The 21,717-nt window shown below is 33.6% G+C and overlaps 1 protein-coding gene across 1 annotated transcript in view; it reads left to right on the top strand.

The window, feature by feature from the left end:
- Positions 1-21,717, top strand: part of LOC117782724 (myosin-VIIa) — a 203,293-nt gene that overhangs the window by 7,419 nt on the left and 174,157 nt on the right. Inside the window, exon 2 of the mRNA XM_034619756.1 lies at positions 21,518-21,633. Within this exon, the coding sequence (XP_034475647.1) occupies positions 21,523-21,633 (111 nt within the window). The 5' untranslated portion in view covers positions 21,518-21,522. The remainder of the gene's footprint in view (positions 1-21,517; positions 21,634-21,717) is intronic.

The raw sequence follows: 21,717 nt of genomic DNA, 5'->3' as shown, positions 1-21,717 counted from the left end.
CAGCTAAAATTTTTTTTTTTTTTTACATATGAACACGGCAATTTGATCGGATTTCAGAAACAACAAATTTGTGTGGTGCACGGGAAACAGAATATTTCATATAAATAATTTGAGAGTCCTAATTATTGTGTTGTCCGAATTAAGAAGTGTCCAAATTATTGATATTGTACAGTAATTTATTTTTGCGTTCAAGAAGTTTATTAAATAAAATATAAGGTTTGATCCACTTTTCATGCTTCAATTCTGCGAGCGAATCGAGCATGGGGCGGAGCCCCCTAGTTTATTAAAACTCTGCTAATTTCAGACCGATTTCAGAAAATGGACACTCATTTTACTCATGAAAATGTGTTCTTTTCAATAAATAAAATAAAACTTAGGGGGTTTCTAATAAAATAGTGTTAGAAAACATTCCCAAGGTAAAAAAATTAAAAAAAAACCCAAAAAAAAATTGTATGCATAGCAATTACTATAATAAGAGAATTGAAACCTGTTAAGTCATGTATGGCACATTTAAATACCTAATCAGTGGACATTTGGCAAAGCTATGGGCGTATTAGCGAGCGCAAGTATGAAAAACGGATTTTTTTAAACGTAATTTAAAATTTCGATGTGAACCAAAAAATTGTAGCATGCAAAAAGAATTCATTTAACTATACTATACCTACAACAAATGCTGTCACATTCCAGACTTCTTTTTTTTTTTTTTTTTTGTAAGACAGTTATTAATTATTTATTTATTTCTAATCTGTGATTCATCAAAGACATGGTCGTGCCTCAACTGCTTTTATCTTTCACAGATATATTATCATAATGCTTCTTATCTGTGATCCGCCAAAGACATGGTCGTACCTCAACTGCTTTAATCTTCTCCATCCTTTGGAAATTTTCATTACCCTTTTTTGTTTTGCAGCCAATTCACATTTTACTTTAGGAATAATTGTAAACCATATATTTCTGAGCTGTGCATTAGCTGTTCTCTCAGTCCACACATGCTATCGATAGATCAATTACACTAGGCAACAATGTTGAACTTTTTGGCTATTACACGAACCAAACCAACTTTTTTTTTGTAGATAAATTTTTTAAAATTTGGCTTTTTTTATTACTTTTTTTCAGAGGTGAGCACACATTTTTCTTCATAACTCGAGAATGCCTAAACCGATTTTCAAAAGCTTTAATTTTTCTGAAAGCGTTGGCTCATACTCTGTTTAAAATTTAAACCAGTAGTTTACAAGACATAAATTTTCGAATTAACAAAATCATGAGTTTTTGATTAGATATTTTTTAGATTTTTGTACTTTCAAATTCTGGGAAAAGAGAAAAAAAATTTTTTTACATATTGTTTTTTATATTACTTACATAGCTGCATTAATTACGCGTCGTTTAAGATAAATTTATTTATTAAAATCTATGGAGGGACGGCGATATAATATTATTTCATATATAGGTGTGTTTTGCCGATTTTGATGACTTCCTTGTAGAGCGACATAACCTTTAGTATAAATTTTTTTGTTTTTTTTGGAGATATCTTAACCAATCTCTCAGAATATCAATTTGCTCTCTTCTTATACATTATGACCATATTTGGTTAAAATCGAATTACCATATCATAAAGCTGCCATAGAAGGGATCGGTTCAGAATCAGCCTTTGTATGCAAATTTCTGCTGTTTCTTAAGATATCACTGCGGACGGCAGTTCGCGCTAGTGACGAAAGCAGCACGAAGGGTGCGAAAGGCGACCAGCAATATATACAGTTAATTTGAAAAACTTGCTTTGACTGTCCCATCATATCGAGTTGTATACCGATCGAAAGGTCCTAACTTACAAAATGACATACTAAAAGTTTTTCTAATTTACCTCAATGGGGCGAGACCATAAACCCCAGGAGCGAAAAAAGCGTTACCATATCTGCTCGTTTTGTTAAATAGATTTTAATATTTTTATACACTGATGCATTTTGATGATAAACCAGAGATCACAAATAACACTATGCAACAGCCAAAAAATTACAAGAACCAAACCCACTTTTTTGGAAAGATTTGGGGCCCCATATGGCGAAAAGCATTTTGTTTTAGAATTTTTTAAAAATCTGGCTTTTTTTTGTACATTTTTTTTTAAAGTGCGCCCACATTTGTCATCATTACTCGAGAACGACAAAACTGATTTTCAAAAGCTTTATTTTTTCTGGAAGCTAATGAATATATCAATAAATTATTGAAACAAAGTTTAAGATTTAAAACAGTAGTTTAAGAGACATAAATTTTCGAACTAAGAAAATTATGATTTTTTGCTTACCTTTTTTTTAAGATTTTTTTTTTGTTGAAATTCTAGGAAAAGTTGAAAAAAATTTATTACATTTTATTTTCTATTATTACATAGCTGCATTTATTACGCGTCGTTAAAGGTATGATTCATTAAAATCTAAATTAAGAGACGGCTAAGTAATTAGCATATAAACAATGAAACAAGTTTTAAGCAAAAGTTGATTTACGACTGCTCGTTCCCATGGCAGCTATATGTTTTAGTGGTCCGATTCCAACCAAATTTGGACATGTTGTATAATTCAATACGAGGTCTATAATTTGTATGTTTGGTATTGATAACTTAAAAAACAAAAAAGTTTTTCGTCCTAAAACTTGATTTTCTAATGATCGGCCTTATGGCAGCTGTATGATATAGTTGACCGATTTGAATCAACTTCGGTAAGGATGCATAGGACCAACTTATATGTTTAGTTAAGATATCTGAAAAAAACAAAAAAAAAGATTTTCATACTAAAACTTGATCTTAGACCGATCGGTCCTATGACAGCTATATGCTACAACGGACAGATTTGAACCAAAATTGGTGAAGATGTTAAGGACAATATAGAATACACTGTTTGTGAGTTTGGTTGAAATATCTTAAAAAATAAAAAAGTTTTTCGTACTAAAGTTGAATTTTCGACTGATCGTTCCTATGGCAGCTATATTAAAAAGTCAACCGATTTGAACCTAATTCGGTAGGGATATATAACACATTACTAGATACACATCCTGCCAGATTGGATGATATATCTTAAGAAATAAAGCAGAAGTTTTCATACTAAAAGTTGATTCTGAACCGGTCTCTCTTATGGCAGCTATATGATATAGTAGACCGATTTGAACCAAATATGGTCTAAATGTGTAAAATAACAACAAATTGATATTGTGTGAGATTGGTTAAGATATCTCAAAAATCACGAATTATGTTCATACTAAAGGTCATGCCGCTCCAAAAGGAAGTTATTAAAGTCGACAAAAACATGCCTAGACACAAAATAATATTATATCGCCGTCTATCCATAGATTTTAATGAATCTTATCTTAAACGACGTAAAATTAATGCAGATATGCAAATAAAAAGATAGTGTAATAAATTTTTGTCAATTTTTATTCGAATTTTAAAGTAAAAAAACTAAAAAAATAGCTTAAAAAAAAACAAAATTTTCTTAATTAAAAAATTGATGTCTCTTAAACTGTTCATTAGCTTTCAGAAGCTTTTGAAAATCGGCTTTGGCATTTTCGAGTAATGAAGACAAATTTGGGCGCACCTCTGAAAAGAAGTAATAAAAAAAGCCAAATTTCAAAAAATTCTAACAAAAATCAACATAAAAAAAATGTGTTTTGTTGTCATATGGGGTCTCCGTAAGCTATAAATTGCAGTTGATTTTTATTTTGATCAAAAAAATAAAACATTTCTATATTTATAAATGTCTAGATTTAGTGTTAATTTTATTTTTTTTTAAGACAACATTTTTATTTGTACATCGAACACACTTCACATAGCACACTAACCTATGAAATCCAAATCAAAACAGCAATGAATTGTACATAAAAAAATGGGGTTTGGTTCACGTAATAGCCAAAAAGTTCCAATTTGTTGCCTAGTGTTATTTGCCGTACAATTCCCATCTGTCTGTTTCCAAGCATTCTCATTTCCTCGATTTAAAGCTTGGTAAATCGAACTCACCGAATTCATTTTTTAATATTTTATGTTTTTTTAATTGCCACATGCAATTTCATTGTATTTCAAATATAAACATTTTGAGTATGTATTAAAACTGTGATGGGTTTTGTCAAACAGTGGGAAAACAAAAAAAAATTAAGATATAAGTAAACAAATTATTTTTATCTTTTTCTGTTAGATGGTCCTCTATAATAAGAACATTTTATTCTACGTAAAAATTAGAACTGTATTATTTACTTAAAAAGGAAAATAAACATAGCAAAAGCTATACGCTGAAACTGGTTTAATATCGATTGGTATATTTTTTATTGTAAACAGCATTTGATAGAATTTAAAGCTACTGTGGAAATTCATAACTTTCAAAGTCTGCGAATATTTATACCTGTAACTGCTTTATAAGACTGTGTTAAATAATATATTGTTATTAAAGGGAATGTTAAATGCAAGGGCGTGCAAAGAAACGGATGTCTGTAGTGTAATCTGCGGGGAATACACGAAAGTCAAATTTAATTAATAGAGTCTGTCACGCTTTATTCTCCCGGCTATGTACATTTCGAGGAATAGAATATGAACTTCAAGAGTGGCCTCAGCAAATAGACCTAATGCCGTTAAGCCTGAAGAGGTACAGTTTAAAACTTTTTATATGGATTGATACAAATTTGTCTGTAATTATTCACTGTAAATATCATTTACGCATCTGTGTGAATCGCTAGAATTAGGAAAGAAAAGAAAATAAGTTTTTTACTCAACAACAAGTAAATTCAAAATATTGTTAGATTTTTTAAAAATGAGCAATATGGGGAAAAAAAATTTAAAATTTGTTCCTTTTTCATAATATGACCGGGCCGGGCCTCAAACAGAAGGCCATCTCTAGCTCCGACCCCTGCTTTCTCCGCTCGCTTGCCGCCGGCTCGCCTCGTTTGGGATGAGGTGCGGCTACGATACCCCGCTGTATTAAACTTTTGCCAGATTTTTCTAATGTATTGGACCTGCCCAGGTGCAAATTTTGTCAAATTGGTTGACATATCACGTAAATATCTTATACTGAAACTTTATTTGTGACCAATCGATCCTATGACAGCTATAAATACAGGGGCTCGAAAATAAAAAGAAACCTGATCTGCGTACGGTACTAAGGCACCTTCATAAAATTTTGAAGTCTCTAGCACTTATGGCCTCTGAGATTGTTACGGTCAAACAGACGGACGGACAGAAATGCGAACATGGCTTGATTGATTTGGCTGTTGAAAATGATTACGAATATCACGAATTTGAAAATTTTAACAAAAAATACGAGTCGATTGATACCTCGGTCACCCAAATTAGATGAAATAATGGGGATTTATTCCTTTTCGAAAATCTAAAAATGCTTGTTCAACGACTTTTTAAAAAAACCGCTGGCTTAGCGGGAAAATGGTATTTTGGCGATTTAGAGAGAGCTTGAGAGTGCAGCTGACAGCTTTGCGTTGCAAAAATAACCAGTGTTTCCAGACACTTTTGTTTTGGTTTGCGTTGCTCAAATATCCAGTGTTACCAGAACGTTTGGTTTTGTTTTTTCACGATTTTTTTTTATGTATGAAAGAAATTCATCAAAAAATTTAAAAAATTTCTGATAGCACACCAAAAAAAAAAACTACACGCGAGGTAAAAGTCTAGTGTTGAAAGCAATTCCAGCCCCAAAATTTCTGATATCCAATTTTGTGACGAACAAAATATAGTTTAATATAAAACATTTAAATATAAATATAAAAAAAAAAAAACACGAAAATTGGCATTCGGCACTGCGAAAAAAGTATTTATTATGTTCGTGATAGTTCACCCATTTTGCGCACATTGATTGACAAAATTGGATTGTTAAGAAAAATAAAACTATTAATGAAATGGGACACAACGGGCTTAGGGCCTGAAAATCGTGCAGTCCCGGGCCTCTGCCCGAAAAGGCGCAAGAGGCATGATTTCACGTTGATTTTTTTCATGGATTGAAAAAAATATTTCTGTAATAATTCACTGTTAATAACATTTACGCATTTCTTTTATTTACACTCATCGATATGTTTAGGAAGCTTAATTTGAATTGCCTATTACGAGGAAAATATATCTAAATTGCTAAAATCAGCAACGAAAAATTTTTTTGTTTAAGCCTGGCTTACACTTGGAGCGAACTGAAATCGTTTCTTTTGCCCTTTTTCCTCGCTGAAAATCAGCTGTTATGTTATGTACAGAATTTTGGTATTTTTGTTACCGATATACGTATTTAATCGACTGTGCGCTTCTATTGAGCCCTGTTAAACAAAATCAGCTGTTCATAAACAAAATGACAAAATCTAATTTAACCAAATAAAATGCAGGAAAGCGTTAAATTAATTATGTTTGTTATTTGTATTCATTTAATTTCATAGTAATGCATGCTTATTGCATATATTCAATTTTATTTAATTAATATTATCATTGAAGAAAGTTTTATTTTATTTATTTTATATTTATTCATATCTGCATTCTTCATTTTGTCGGCATTTATAAGCTGAACCTTATCCACTTTTTCAAAATCATCAAAACAACGCTTTCTTGTTGTGCTCTTAATTGGCGAGCCCATTTTTTTCATTGTTGACAGATGAAAATAGGTTTGAAACCTATTTTCAATACGTAATTGGGAAGAGTGGCTTTAACAGTGCCATGTTATAGTTAACAGCGTTATGCCGATACGCAGCGTTACGTAGCGAGAAGTGTGAACCAAATATCAAACTGCAAGTCATAAAATTTTTTTACCGTTTGATTTGTATGGAGTTTTTGATTCCGCGGCCTTTGCGCTCTAAGTGTTACCAGGCCTCTAAAAAAAAAAAAATGAATTAAAAATTTCTTAGGTTTTGGAAAAAATAAAGGAATTTGAAAAAATCATTTAAAAATTTATTTTTTTCATAATTTCGGTCAGGGCTCGGGCCCGCCTTTTGTAATTTTTTTTTTTGTTTCTTTAAGAATCTGTGGCTTCTGGAGCTTCTTAAGCAAATAAGCTCTAATAAAATAAAAAATTAAGGACTACGATGAGCGAAGACAGGATACATAATTTAATGACAATATCCATAGAGCACGAGAAAGCCAGCACAATTAGCTATAAGGAGCCCCCAATATTTTTTTTGCCCCGGGCCCCGAAACGGCAAGCTGCGCCCCTGTTTGTTGTAGTGCTCACTATTGCAAATTTCGTGCCCCCCACTGTTGTAGAGTCATTAATTCTCTATTCCGAACAGTTAGTCTCAATGTGCACTATTTTGCACTTTTTGATCAATTTAATTTTATAGGACACAACCTCACATTTTCAAATGACGATTTACAATGCCCTATGGGAAATTTTTAGCAAAAAATAAGAGATTAATTAATAAATCTTAAACTACGCAAAATATTTTGATGCGGCTATTTTTCTAGTGTTATTGATAATCTTAGAAGTATTTTAGACAAATGGACGGGGCAATACCCCCGCCCATAATTTTTTTTTTTGTAATTTACACTTACACCCATCTAAGATGGCTTACATCTTTGTATATCGAAAAACCACGATTATTCTTAATGTTAATAATATTAAATGTTAGAAAATGTTATTTACAATAGTAAATAGTTCAACATTCCAAATAATAATAATTTTTAGGTTGGGGCTGGTGCTACGCCTACTATTACAATATATTTTTAGGATATGCATAGCACTAGAAAAAAAGACCGCATCTAAATATCTTTCGTAGTTTACGAGTTATTAATTAATACCACAATAACTGGTCAAGCGCCCCATAGTGCAGAGAAATCACAATTGCATAAAATTTCAGAGTGCGGCGCTTTGTTTTGTCGATAGGTGTAAAAATATTATTAATCATAAGTCTTACAACTAATATTACAAGAACAAATTACAAGAACAAAACCCACTTTTTTGGATAGATTTGGGGCCCCATATGACGGAAAAAATGTGCGCCCACATTTGTCATCATTACTCGAGAATGCCAAATCCGATTTTCAAAAGCTTTGCTTTTTCTGAAAGCTAATGAGATAAGCTTTGATTTACATTACGTGTCGTTTAAGCTATGATTCATTAAAATCTATAGAGAGACGGCCAAGTAATTAGAATATAAACAATGAAACAAGTTTTACGCAAAGGTTGATTTTCGACTGATCGGTCCCATTGAAGCTATATGTTAAAAAATTATCATTTTCTTAATTCAATAATTGATGTATTTTAAACTACTGGTTAAAATCTTAAGCTTTGTATTAATGAATTATAGATATCTTCAATAGCTTCAAAAAAAAGTTAAGCTTTTGAAAATCGGTTTTGACATTCTTGAGTAATGATGACAAATGTGGGCTCACTTTAAATAAAAATGTACGAAAAAAAGCCAAATTTTAAAAAAATCTAAAAAAAAACACACCATCCAAAAAAAAAATTTTTTTTGTCATATGGTGCCCCAAATCTATCCAAAAAAGTTGCTTTGGTTCTTGTAATAGACAAAAAGTTCAAATTTGTTGCCTAGTGTTATAAAAGGCCACTTATCTGGTCACTTCTTTTGTGGAAAGTGTCGAATTCCATCAATTATGTAAAAGGGGGCTAAACCACCGTATGCGTGCAGCCTTAACAGTCAAGCACCTTAAATTTATAAATCTGAAAAAAAAAGTTTATCCTGCTTTTAACTACTACTTGTCATTGAATTAGGAGTGGCATCTCGAAATATTTCGGAAGAGAATAACGGTAACTAGAAAAGCCCAATGGCTACAACTATTATTTCTATCACTTGAGGAGAAAGCACATCAGTTGGATCGATGGCACAGTAGAGTCGGCGGTAGAATGGCTTGGAAATTATTGTATTTTTTTTAAATTTTATTTTTATTCATTATAAAGGGTGTTTTCTTAGAGGTTGGTTTTCCGAGTAGAGATAAAGCTGACATTTTTTTTGTTAAATCTGGTAACCCTAACGTCAATTATGTTCAGTTTGGTTGGCCATTTTATTATAAACAGGTTGACAAAAGAACAACGCTTGCAAATTGTGCAAATTTATTTCGAAAATAATGGGTAAGTTCGCGAAGTTTACAGCAAGCTCCGTCCATTTTATGGTCGACATTATCGTCCATCAGAGCAATTATTGTTCAAGAGACCATGCAATGCGTCGTGATTTTGGTGAATGGTTGTGGAGTCATTGGGCCATACTTCTTCCGAAATGATGCTCGAGAGTCAGTTACCGTTAATGGAAACCAGTATAGAGCCATGATAACCTACTATTTTGTTCCCGAATTGGATGGCATGAATGTGGATGAGATATGGTTCCAACAAGACGGCGCTACATGCCACTCAGCGCACGTCACAATCGATTTATTGAAGGAAACATTCGATGAGCGCATAAATTCGCGGAATGGACCTGTCAATTGACCACCAAGATCGTGTGATTTGACACCATCGGATTATTTTCTTTGGGGATATGTGAAGTCGCTCGTCTACGCCAACAAACCAAAAACGTTAGGGGACTTAAAAGCCAACATTCGTCGCGTTATTGCCGACATACGTCCTTTAGACTTGGCTATATTCGATACAGCCGCGGCGGCCACATGCCGGAAACCATATTTAATCATTAATGGTATAAAATTGTCCTTCCAGTTAAGCCAAATTATTGGACATGTAAACGATTTTCTTGTGTTTTATTTCGAAGTTCTATACTTCTAAAAAACACCCATATTATATTATTTTTATTTTGCATCCCAGCGCTCAGTTGGACCATTTCTCATTTTGCGTTGCAAAAATCATATCTTTTGAGCCAGTGAAGATATTTTCAAAATTTTTAAAAGCATTTGATGGACAACTTAAGTTTTAAAATGACAACTTACACAGGGTGATTAGCCAACTAAGTGACTCAAACTTGTCGGTCAAAGTTGAACAATATTTTCTGTGCATACTTTACATGTAAAATAAAAAAAAGTCAATTTTCTTGTCCGAAATATACATTTTTATATTTTTATACCCGTTACTTAAAAAATAAGTAAAAGGGCATATTGAGTTCGTTAAAATGTATGTAACAGGGAGAAGGAGGCATCTCCGACCCCATAAAGGATATATAGTCTTGATCAGCATCAACAGCCGAGTCGATATAGTCATGTGTGTCTGTCCGTCCGTGTGAGCGCCAAGATCTCAGAGACTATAAGAAATAGGGATACCAAACTTTCAAACACAGATTTCTATAGACCACACACAGTTCAAGTTTGTTTTACGTTTTTGACAAGCCCCCTTCTGTATAAACACAAAGATCTCAGAGACTATGAGAGATTGAGTAAATACACACAGATATCTATATACCCCACGCAGATCAAGTTTGTTTCAAATATAAGTCACGTACCCCTCCGTCTCTGCAAATCGCGAAAAACCACCACATCCAAAGTTTTTTAAGATAATACGTTTATTGTGGTCATTAACGTTATCTATTATTATTATCTATTATTCCATTAAATCACAGCAAGATCGGACAAGTAAAACGCCAGTAATTGCGAATTAATGTTTTCAAATTTACACAAGTAATTTCTTTAAAGTTCTTTTACATATATTGAAATAAGTAACGGGTATCCTATGGTCGGGATCTCGACTAAAGCCTTTCCGACTAGTTTATCCTTTAAACAACATTATTTTATATTTAAAACACTAAGTGTTCGGCTCTCACAGAAGACGGATCGACGGCCATCGCCGATGACTAAGTCGTAGATGGAGTGAAACTTCTCTTAATTGTATTCCTCTCACCCAACCGTCTTTTAATCTGAGCAGGAATTGTATTCCTCTCACCAACTTCTCTTAATCTGAGACGGAATTGTATTCCTTTCACCCAATCGTCTTTTAATCTGAGTCGGTCACCAACTTCTCTGCATCTGAGCCAGAATAGTCTTCCTCTGCAAGCGCCGAACACTAAGTTTACTACGCTAATTACAAAAAAAAAAAATGTTTTTGAGAAAAACCTCGTACGATGCCTGGCATAGCATAAACGTATGTAATTGCACTGCGCTCTTATTCTTCTATCACCACTTTTTGAGAGGATGCATCATTTTTTGCACTATTAAAAGAAAAGGTGCTGATCGGCGCAAACAAAACCGGAGCATTAAGTTGGAGAACTGATTATCAAAGCGGCCTTCCCCGATTTACTTTTTACGAAATAAAGTGATTTTTGCCACGTTTTCGACCTGCAGGTCAACAAGTTTTTTATACAACTACTAAAAGTTTTGACTGTGGAAAATATTAAAATAATTATAGTTTTGTTTTATAAATACGGACTATAAACTTTTGATTACCTCTTATGGTTTTTAAAATACCGCTTGAAGGTGTGATATTCAAGTTAAACTGAGTGTTCCTTTGTATATGAGTATTATTAGTCATTGACTTATGTAACTCACCCTTTTTAATTACTGATGGTGAATAAACCTTATGACCAAATGTCTAATCTTTCTACATTTTGTTTTCATTTTTTTTTTTTTGCTTCTCCCACTTACACTTTTTTATTTCATAGGCCAGGTAAGTTACAAAAAGGCCTAGTATGCACTCTTGTTAGTTAAATCCATAATACAAAAATTACTATTGAATCTTTTGATCTCGTAGTATATACTCGTAACTCGAACTGATTAGATCAAATTTTCGCACCCTTCGTGATGCTTTCGTCGCTAGCGTGCAGTGCGGGTCCACAGTAAATACCTATTTTCAAATGTAAAATAATAGCTCGACGGAAAGAGACTTCAATCTGTGAACCTTGAACGACTTTTTTATAAGGATAGGTAGCTAAGACCGCTAGTTAAGTAATGCTCTTAAAGAAAATTAGCATTTTATTACTTATGTCAATGACTTGCTTGTTGTATTTATGTAATGTAAAAACCGACGTATTTTTGTTCCTGGTCTACGTTCTAGGAGCAGTTAATTTTAAAGATTTGTTTCAAAATGCTGTTAGTTTAACCCATGAAACTCAACCGAGCTAGTTCTTGAAGTCTTGATTTAGGTCGATTTTGAAACCTTGTTATCATCTGAAAATTATAGCCGTCTTTCCATAGATTTTAACGGTAAAAATACTTAACGATGTATAATTAATATAGCTATATATAGAAACAAATTTAATAGTTCAAATGACCATCTTAAATGCATATTTCGTCAGTTTAGTTAAAATATCTCAAAAAACAAAAAAGATTTTTATACTAGAACTTAGCTATATGATATAGTTAGCCAATTTTAACCATATGTAGTCAAAGTGTGTAAGACAACAGCGAATTGATTTCCTGTGAGCTTGGTTAGGATATCTTAAAACACACAAAAAATATTTATACTAAAGATAATGCCGCTCTACAAGCAAGTCATCAAAATCGATAAAAACATCCCTTGATATAAAATAAAATTTTCTTAATTCAAAAATTAAAAGCTCTAAAACTACGGTTTTAAGTCTTAGATAAAAAAATACAATTGTATTTATTGATGGTTGGATTACAACTAAAACAATTATGTCTTATAATTGTCCACTTAACCTACGCTCTGCCGGCGTCGCTGTTTATGTTGCCGCTGCTGTCGATACTGCTGCTGTCGTCTTGGGCTGCCATTGGTCGTTGTTACCGCTGCTGTTGTTGGGGCTGCGTTCCTTAACAGTTGGGTTTGGTTGGGTGTCGTCATGCATCCGTTGGTCCCACGGGCGCTGAACTAAAGAGTGGGCACTCAGCAAACGTGGCTTCGTTTCTGTACCCTCTGCCGTGTGCACCTACAGAACGTTTCTGAGCGAAGGTGTCCAGTTGCATCCGCCGGTCCCACGGTGAGCTGCTGATAACGTTTGGTCAGCGCTCGTTGCTTCTTGTGTCCGCGTGATTTGGTATTTGCTTAAGTTGTTGTTATGGTTTGGCCGCTAATGTTTGTTGTTGCTGTATCGTCAGCCATGTTGTTGTTATTGTTTGTCTGCTTTATATTATTATTCCACTTCGGCCATGTTGTTGTTTTGACCAGGTTGCCTATATACTCGTATGGTTGTTGTGTTAAGACTTTGACAGTATATGATCAATTTTAGTTCTTTTTCGCTACGTTTACGTACTTTTATAGGACCACGGATCCGAAAGCTTATGAAAAGTGAATATTTCAAGTCCAAACTGAACATTATTGCGAAACGAGCTAAGAAATGTTATATTGCTCTATGTGATAATTTTTTCATAGTAAGTACGTGGTCCGACAGAGTATGCTCTACTGTAGCAACGCGAGCGGGGCGGAGCCCCCTAGTTTTCTTTATAATCAAAGAATAAAATTTTTTTAAATATGAAAGAACTTCAACAAATAAATTTATTTATTTTACTATCTGCCTGCATGAATGATAAAGTTACAATGTCAAAAGCAAAAGCAATTGCAAAAATTTCTAGTGATAAAAGCAATTTCTAGCCCCAATATTTCTAATATCCAATTTTGTGGTCTAGTGTCTAGGGACGAAAGCGATTTCTAGCCCCAAAATTTCTGATACCAAATTTTGGGACGAACAAAATTTAGTTTAATATAAAAATTTTAATTAAAAATATAAGATATGATATAGAAATCTATGGAGAGACGCTGATTTAATATTATTTTGTATCTAGGCATGTTTTTGTCGACTTTGATGACTCCCTTGTGGAGCGGCCTTTAGTATGAAAATTTGTTGTGATTTTTTAATTAAGGGTTGTTTATTAAGGGTCGGTCCACTACGACCAACTTGTAAATTGATGCATTTTCAGAGAAAAAGCAAACTGATGTCATATACACTGACTTCAGTAAAGCCTTTGACTCTGTGAACCATGACCTCTTACTTTACAAACTTAATTGCCTAGGTTTCCCTCCCGCCTTTGTACGTTGGGTTTCCACCTACTTAAAAGGTAGGACCCAAAAAGTGCTTCTTAGGTCAACCATTTCGAGTTCGGTTCACGTTACTTCTGGTGTACCTCAAGGTAGTCACTTGGGGCCTTTATTTTTCACTCTGTTCATTAACGATCTACCCACTATTCTGTCCCATTCATATATTTTAATGTATGCAGATGATGTAAAGCTTATCTTTTCATACACTGATCCCCTTCTTCATAATCGTCTGCAAGACGATTTGAACGCTATGCAACTATGGTGCTCGGCCAATAAGTTGTATCTCAATTGTTCAAAGTGTATGTTCATGACATTTAGTCGTACTAAGCCCTATTTAGGTTCTTATACGATTGACAACGTATAAAAACTGTAAAGAATCTTGGAGTTTTATTTGATTGCAAATTATGCTTCAATTTTCACATCTCCACTATGGTTAATGACGCCAAAGAAGTACTTGGTTTTATTAAACGTTGATCGAAAGAATTTAATGATACTTTCACCACTAAATTCCTTTACGTCTCTTTAGTTCGTCCCATCCTGGAATACTGTTCATGGAGCCTGCAGTATCAAATAAACCAAAATCGAATTGAATCAGTTCAAAAGCAATTCTTGATTTTCGCATTACGTGGTTTTAACTGGGATCCCAACCTTCGTTTACCACCGTACTCCCATAGGCTTCGTCTTCTCAATCTTCCGTCTTTTATTAATCGTAGGAAAACTCTTGGTGTTGTTTTTCTTCACAAATTGCCCGCCTCACCTTTTCGGTTTCCCGCATGTCTACTAGGAATTACAAGCCTTTATTTTTATCTACATGCATGTATTGTCATGTATTGTTGTTGTTATTTTACACATTTTGACCATACTTGGTTCAAATCGGTCTACTATATCAAGTCGCTGCCATAGGAACGATCGGTTTAAAATTTATCTGTTATATGAAAAGTTGTATTATTACTTGAGGTATATCAACCAATCGCACAGGTTGTATATCTGGTAATGTGCTATATATCCCTACCAAATTTGGTTCAAATCGGATCACTATTCAATATAGCTGCTATAGAAGCGATCGGTCAAAATCCACTTTTAGTATGAACAACTTATTTGTTTTCTAAGATATTTTAACCAAAAATAATTATTATAATTCATATTTTTATATAGAAACAGACTGTTTATATTATTTTAAATTTGTATTATAAAAATGCAAAGTAAGAATTATTTGTTTACTTATATAATAAAATAAAAATGTATGCTATGCCTAATGAACCAATCTTTAAGCTTGTCATTTTCGTGACCGATAACATATGTAAAATCAATCCCTTCTTTGTTATCCCCCTCTATATCTATATCCTCATTTCTAGCGCCAACATCAGCCTTTTTAACTAATCTACGAATTTGTCGCTTACCCACTATAATAATTCTTTGCTGTTCTCAAATTTCACAATTAAAAATAAATCAATCACAATCAATAAAAAATGATTATTGGCTTAATACGTATTTAGTTTTAATTAAATTTCTTGTTTATCTTAACTGACGCACTTGTGCACTGGTCAAAAGTCACCAAAAATGTAAAATAGAATAGAAATGCGCAACAGTCAAAAAAATGCATCAAAAGAAAAATTCAGTAGTCACTCAAATATTAGAACGCAACCATTTATTTTACACATGAAAACTAGCGTGTTTCATTTTCGAGCATCTATTGTATTTGCATTTTCGACTTTACACTTTTTTGCATTTTCTTTCGATTTCGTTCTTGCAGAAGCAAGTTAACAGTTATAATCGTTAGAAAGAGCTTTCCGCTATTCTTTTTCTCTCTCTCATTACATATCGCTCTTTGAACCACTCCCATTTTTCGATTAGACCCATGCTGCCTCCGCTTCCCTTTCAGGTCTGATTCATGCATCCATGCTTCAGGTCTGAACTGGAAGCCATGTCACAGGTCTGAACTGGATGCGATCGGTCCGAACAGTTCTCAAGGGTACAGACAGACATGCATACATACATACATATATACATATATACAAACATACACACATACATAGCTAAATCTTATACAAAAACTTAAATTACGACCGATTGTTCCTGTGACACAGTGGACCACTTTAAATCAGGGACCGTAATCATTATAAATTATATTGTAAAAATTACTTGGTAATGATTATTTTTACATTTTTATGTTTTTCATCAAGAATATTGATTAGTTTTGAGTAATTTAATAAAACTTACACCATAATCATTATTTTTGATAAAAAACAATAAAAATCAAAACACAACAAAAAGTTATGTTCTGATCTGGTGGTCTCACTATGCTTACGATATGGATTTTGGGTCGCTGAATCCGAATTCGAAGTCCATTTTGCCTCAGGTTTTCGAAATAACCAAAAATCCAATATGGCGGACACTTTTTTGAAAAATTCATCGGACTCGCCTGAAGCTCGTTACCCGGGGGTTTTTGGGGTCACTGATCACGAATATGAAGTCAATTTGTAAAAATTCAAAATGGTCCAATATGGCGGACACTTTTATGAAAAACTCATCGGATTCGCTTAAAACTCGTTACCCGGGGGCTTTTGTGGTCGCTGATCACAAAAATTATCGATCTCTCTTAAAACTCGTTACCCGGGGGCTTTTGTGGTCGCTGATCACAAGAATTATCGATCTCTCTTAAAACTCGTTACCCGGGGGTTTTTGGGGTCGCTGATCACGAATTTGAAGTCAATTTTCAAAAATCAAAATGGCGGACACTTTTTTGAAAAAATCATCGGATTCGTATGAAACTCGTTACTCGGGGGTTTTTGGGGTCTTGGGTTCTTTTTAAAAATTCGCTATATTGGATCCGCATGCTCGACTGTCGGAGACCCCGTATTTACTATGGCAAAAGCTTAGACCGCCAAAAATTAAAAGATAAGATAAATTAAATGCATATTCTAACAAATTGGTTACTATATGTCATAAAGCATAAAAGTTTTTCATACAAAAACTCGAATTTCGCCCGATCGGTCCTATGACAACTATATGATTTAGTGGACCGACTAAACAAACTTCTGTAAGGATATAGAAGACTTACTTTAATGCATATTCTATAAGTTTGGTTATGATATCTCATAAAATAAAAAAGTTTTTCGTACTAAGACTTGGTTTTCGACCGATTGGTCCTTTAACAACAGTATGATATAGGGGTCAGATTTGATCCAGCTTTGGTCAGGGTATATAAAGCCAAGTTAGATACAGATTATATCAGTTTGGTTGAGATATCTCACAAAAATGTTTTTCATACTAACACTTAGCTTTCGACCGATTGTTCCTATGGTTGCTATATGATATAGTGGTCCGATCCAAATTTGATATGCCCGCAATATAGAGGAATCTATATACCAAGTTTGTTGTCATTAGCTTTTAAATTGCTTTTATAATTTGGATATGAAATTTTCTGCTCAGGATGTATAATACCAGCCAAATGTATTTTAAAAACAAAGAAGTTTATCATACTTAATCTTAGTTTTCGATCTATCGATCCCATGACAACTTTATAATATAGAGGTCGGATAAAGGGTGGTTTTTTTTATAGGTATAGAACTTCGAATTGAAATAAAACCCAATGACTCCACCAGCCCATAGAGCACACCAAACAGTCAATTTTTGTGAATAAAATGGCGTTTCAAAAGTCTCATGTGGATTAACTTCACTCCAAATGCAGCAATTTGGCTTGTTGACGTAGCCATTCAACCAAAAATTAGCCTCATCAATGACCTAAATATTGCGATGTTAATCAGCATCGAGATCAATCTCATTTTCGGCACATTCACCAAAATCACGAAGCATTGCATGGTCTCGCAGCTTTAATTCTTGAACAAGCTGGATCTTATAAGGTCGTAAGCCAAGATCTTTGCGCAAAGTCTTCCATAAAGTTGATGGACAAAGCTCCAATTGCTGTGCACGGTAACGATTCGATTCATTCGGGTCCTCTTCAACACTTTGCTCTACAGCGGCAATTGTTTCATCGGTGCGCACTGTTCGACGTCTGTGGATGCGTATTATCACATAGAGTAAACGTAGTGCGAAAACGATCCATGGTCAACCGAATTAATTGCTCTGATGAACGATTATGTCGACCATAAAATGGACGGAGCTTGCGATAAACTTCGCGAACTGAACCATTATTTTCAAAATATAATTGCACAATTTGCAAGCGTTGTTCTTTTGTCAACCTGTTTATGATAAAATGGCAAACCAAACTAAACATAAATAACATTAGAGTTGCCAGATATAACAAAAAATTTTTAGCTTTATCTCTACTCGAAAAACGAACGTCTAAAAAACACGCTTTACAAAAAAAAAACAATCAGACTTGATCTGCGTACGGTACAGACAGACGGCTACATTGAATCGTCTTTAAAAATCAATAGTAATGGAACATAAACGATTTTCTAACCTACTGTGGACCAGTTTTCAGGACAAATCAGACTTTAGTCAAATGATAAAAATTACAAAAATGAAATAAGAGTAATACAGAAAAAGGAGGAAAAAAAGGGAAAATTGTAAAATGCGTGTTAAAGCAGCGAGCGCAGCGACCCAATCGAACGAAGTGAAGAGTGGAGAGCGAAGCAAGCAGAGGGCGGAGCCAACTATTATATCATGTAACTGTCATTGAAACAATGAGTTGGAAATTTAATACTGCGTTTAAAGTCCCAGGCAAAGGGTATCTTAAGAAAAATATTTAATAAACATGCGGACCATTGCGTATTCTTCCTTCTTGACAACACAATACACAAACACAACAACGTTGACCATGCTTCCTTATGTTATTCTTTCAGGTGTGTGTGTTGAAAATGCAATCAAGGCACAACTGACGCAACAGAACTGCGTAAACAGTATGTTTGGCTTTCTTGCGATTTTCGAGGAAACAACAAAAACTTTTTACGCTGCGCGCCAATATTTTACGACCCTAAATAAAACGAAACAACAACCACTTAGTTAATGCTGGACAGCAACAACAACAACACAGGTTTTCGTCGCGACGATCGGTTAATAATATTGTTCATTTTGCTTTGCAAACAGGTCTTGAGTACTGAGTTCTAAGCCCCGTTTGGACTTAAACATATAGCGCGCAAATGTTTGGCTTTAGAAATGTTTATGATATTTTTGATACTAAAAAAAATGAAAAAAACTTATTGAAGTTTGTGCGGTCGTCTCCTTCATCTAAACCCAGGCTAGCGCTGTGTTGCTGTCGTGCCTCCATCGGCAACATTTTTTAGGGCTGCTGTAAAAACATATAATTTTATTTTTGATCACCATGTGTTCGTGTAGATTTCGCGCAAGTATCACAACAAGAAATGCCCAAAGATAGTGCAGAAAACTATTTTCTGTCGTGTCGTTTCCTGAAACTACTTATTTTTTCTAAGTCGAAGCGATATTTCTGCCGGTCCGCAACGCGTCGAGAACGATACAACATAAAAATTGTTGTGTAAAATGACATGACTTCGTTTATGTCCGCTTTATGAGCGCTCATAAGCTAGTTGGCGAGCTTTAAACGGAACATCTGCGCAACATCGCTTTCGATCCGTTTTTGACCCGTTTTTAGACTAGACAAGAAATGTTAAGCAAAAGTTCGGTCGTCTCTCGCTTGTCCGCTACTTGCCAGTTTCTTAGCTCATTTACGAGCGTTTGGCAACACCCTCGCTTAACGCTCCCTGCTTGGTCTACTGGATTCCAATAATATATAGAATATGTCTGTGGTTTGGAGAATTTGAGGGTTTAAATTTTGGTGGTATATTGCGTTTTTCCGCAAAGACATCGATTTTTATGAATTTGTAAAGCAAGGGATATTAGTATTTGACAATAAACAATTTTATTCAATTTTAACATACAAAAAAGAAAACACACAAGACTTTAATCCCGGCGCGGGTACGCTGTTAGAAATCCAAGATTCTTATTCCTTTGGAATGAATAATCCGATTTGGGTTAATGTAGAACCGTTCGATGCTTATTTGTATAGTAAGCTTTCTGCACCCATGGTATGGGTTCCCCAACTGAAGATCCACATGCAACCTTGCAAAGATTGACAAAGCTAAGCAAATGTCAGTAACTCAAAAAATATTCGAATCATCGGGTAAATTTAAGGGGTGCAATCGAACCGGGCGCTAAGATATTAGGGGCGCCGATATTTCAAAGAGTTTGAACTTAGAAAAAATTTGAGGGGTTGAGACTGACATTAAATAAATCAGACAACGAAAAGTGCGAAATCAATTTTAAAAGTTTTAGAAACAACAAACCATTGTAAAATTAAAGTTTAAAATTCTTAATTTTATCATGTATTTTTTAAGTATGTATTCAGGATGTTATTGTTAAATTCAGACAATAATATAATAATAAAATGGCAACGATTCAGCATTATAAAAGTTTAAGAAGTCTAAAATATTTGATTTAACTAAAAAAACATGGGCTGACGTGGGCCTTGTCAAATTTTAAAAATTAACTCTAATAGTCTCGGAGATAAAAGTGTTCAAACTGGTATACCATAATGTGTCACGAATCTAATAGTACGCAATTTTATGTAACAAGCTAATTATCATGTTATAAGTTTTTATTGTTGTAACATTTAATTAATTTTAGTAAACATTTTTGACACTTGTTTTGTTTATTTGCTTAAAAAATGTGTTGCTAAAAAGAAATTGTAGGGGGTGGAGGGGGGCCGACAAAATCTTTGCCCGGCAGCAACTTTTCGTCGCAACGGCGCTGTTTGTACGAATATTAAGCAAACGTTAATTGCTTTTGAAAGTTCTATTTATCTAAATAAATACCTGAATAAAATATAAATAAATAAGTACGCATTATTTATCATCGAACAACTTTAAACAATAACAATTGTACGTACATTTTCGAGCGGCTTAAAAGTTCGTGTCGCAACATCAAAAGACACTTTTCGCTGACACTTTTGTGTTTTGCTCATTTGCTAACAGTTATTTCGTGAGCGCTCGCTCAAAAGTGTTTCTTTTTGGTTGGTATTCGTAGACAGACATTTTCTTTTGCTGAGCAGAACATACGAAACAGAGAGCACAAGCGAGAAGAAAAAAGTGTTCCACTCAGTGCGAAAGCGTGTGTGCTTTGTTTTTTTTCTTCTGTTTTTTCAGTGAGAAGATAGCATTGAAAAAAAATGTTAACTGTTATTTGCGAGCTCTGGTATTTATAAAGGCCTGCTGCCCGCTTCATTTCGAGTGTGTTTTTGGGGTCTGATTTAGTATTTAGCATAGGATGCCGTTCACAGTAATGCAAATCACTTCAAAAATATGTACTGAGGAATTAAATTTTTCTAACACACCAATTGAATCAAAAGACATTGAACTGATTCTTTTTTTTTTTGATTTTTACTTATAAGTTATTGAATAACTCTTATTTGTGATATTTAAAATAAAAATAAAAAAATAACACTTATTTTAAATTTTTATTGAAAAAATCAAGAATAAGTGGTTTTTTTCAACTTTTAAATAAAAATTGTTATTTAATTATTATTTTTTACTTTATTTTAATAAAAATAAAAAATAAGTGTTATATTGTAACTTTTAAATAATAGTTTGGAAATAATTGTTTATTTTTAAAACTTATAACAGTTACGGTCCCTGGATTTAACACATTTCTCAAAAAACATTTATTACATGTTAATAATATTTTTATTTCAAAACATAATTTTGTCTTTATAGAAACAATGGCGAACAAAGAAGACGAGGGCGTGTCAGATATGACATCAATATCTGAAATAGACGAAAATGGAATAAATAATAATCTCAAAATTCGATATAAAAGTGACATAATATATGTATCCTTTTTAATAATATCTATTAATAGGTGTACACAAGCTATAAATGAATTAATGGATTAATGTTGTTGCTTCAACAGGTGA

This window comes from Drosophila innubila (assembly GCF_004354385.1).
Source record: "Drosophila innubila isolate TH190305 chromosome 2L unlocalized genomic scaffold, UK_Dinn_1.0 5_B_2L, whole genome shotgun sequence".
In the NCBI taxonomy this organism is placed as follows: Eukaryota; Metazoa; Arthropoda; class Insecta; order Diptera; family Drosophilidae; genus Drosophila; species Drosophila innubila.
Note: the sequence above shows the minus strand (reverse complement) of the source record. Positions and strands in the feature narration are given on the sequence as shown.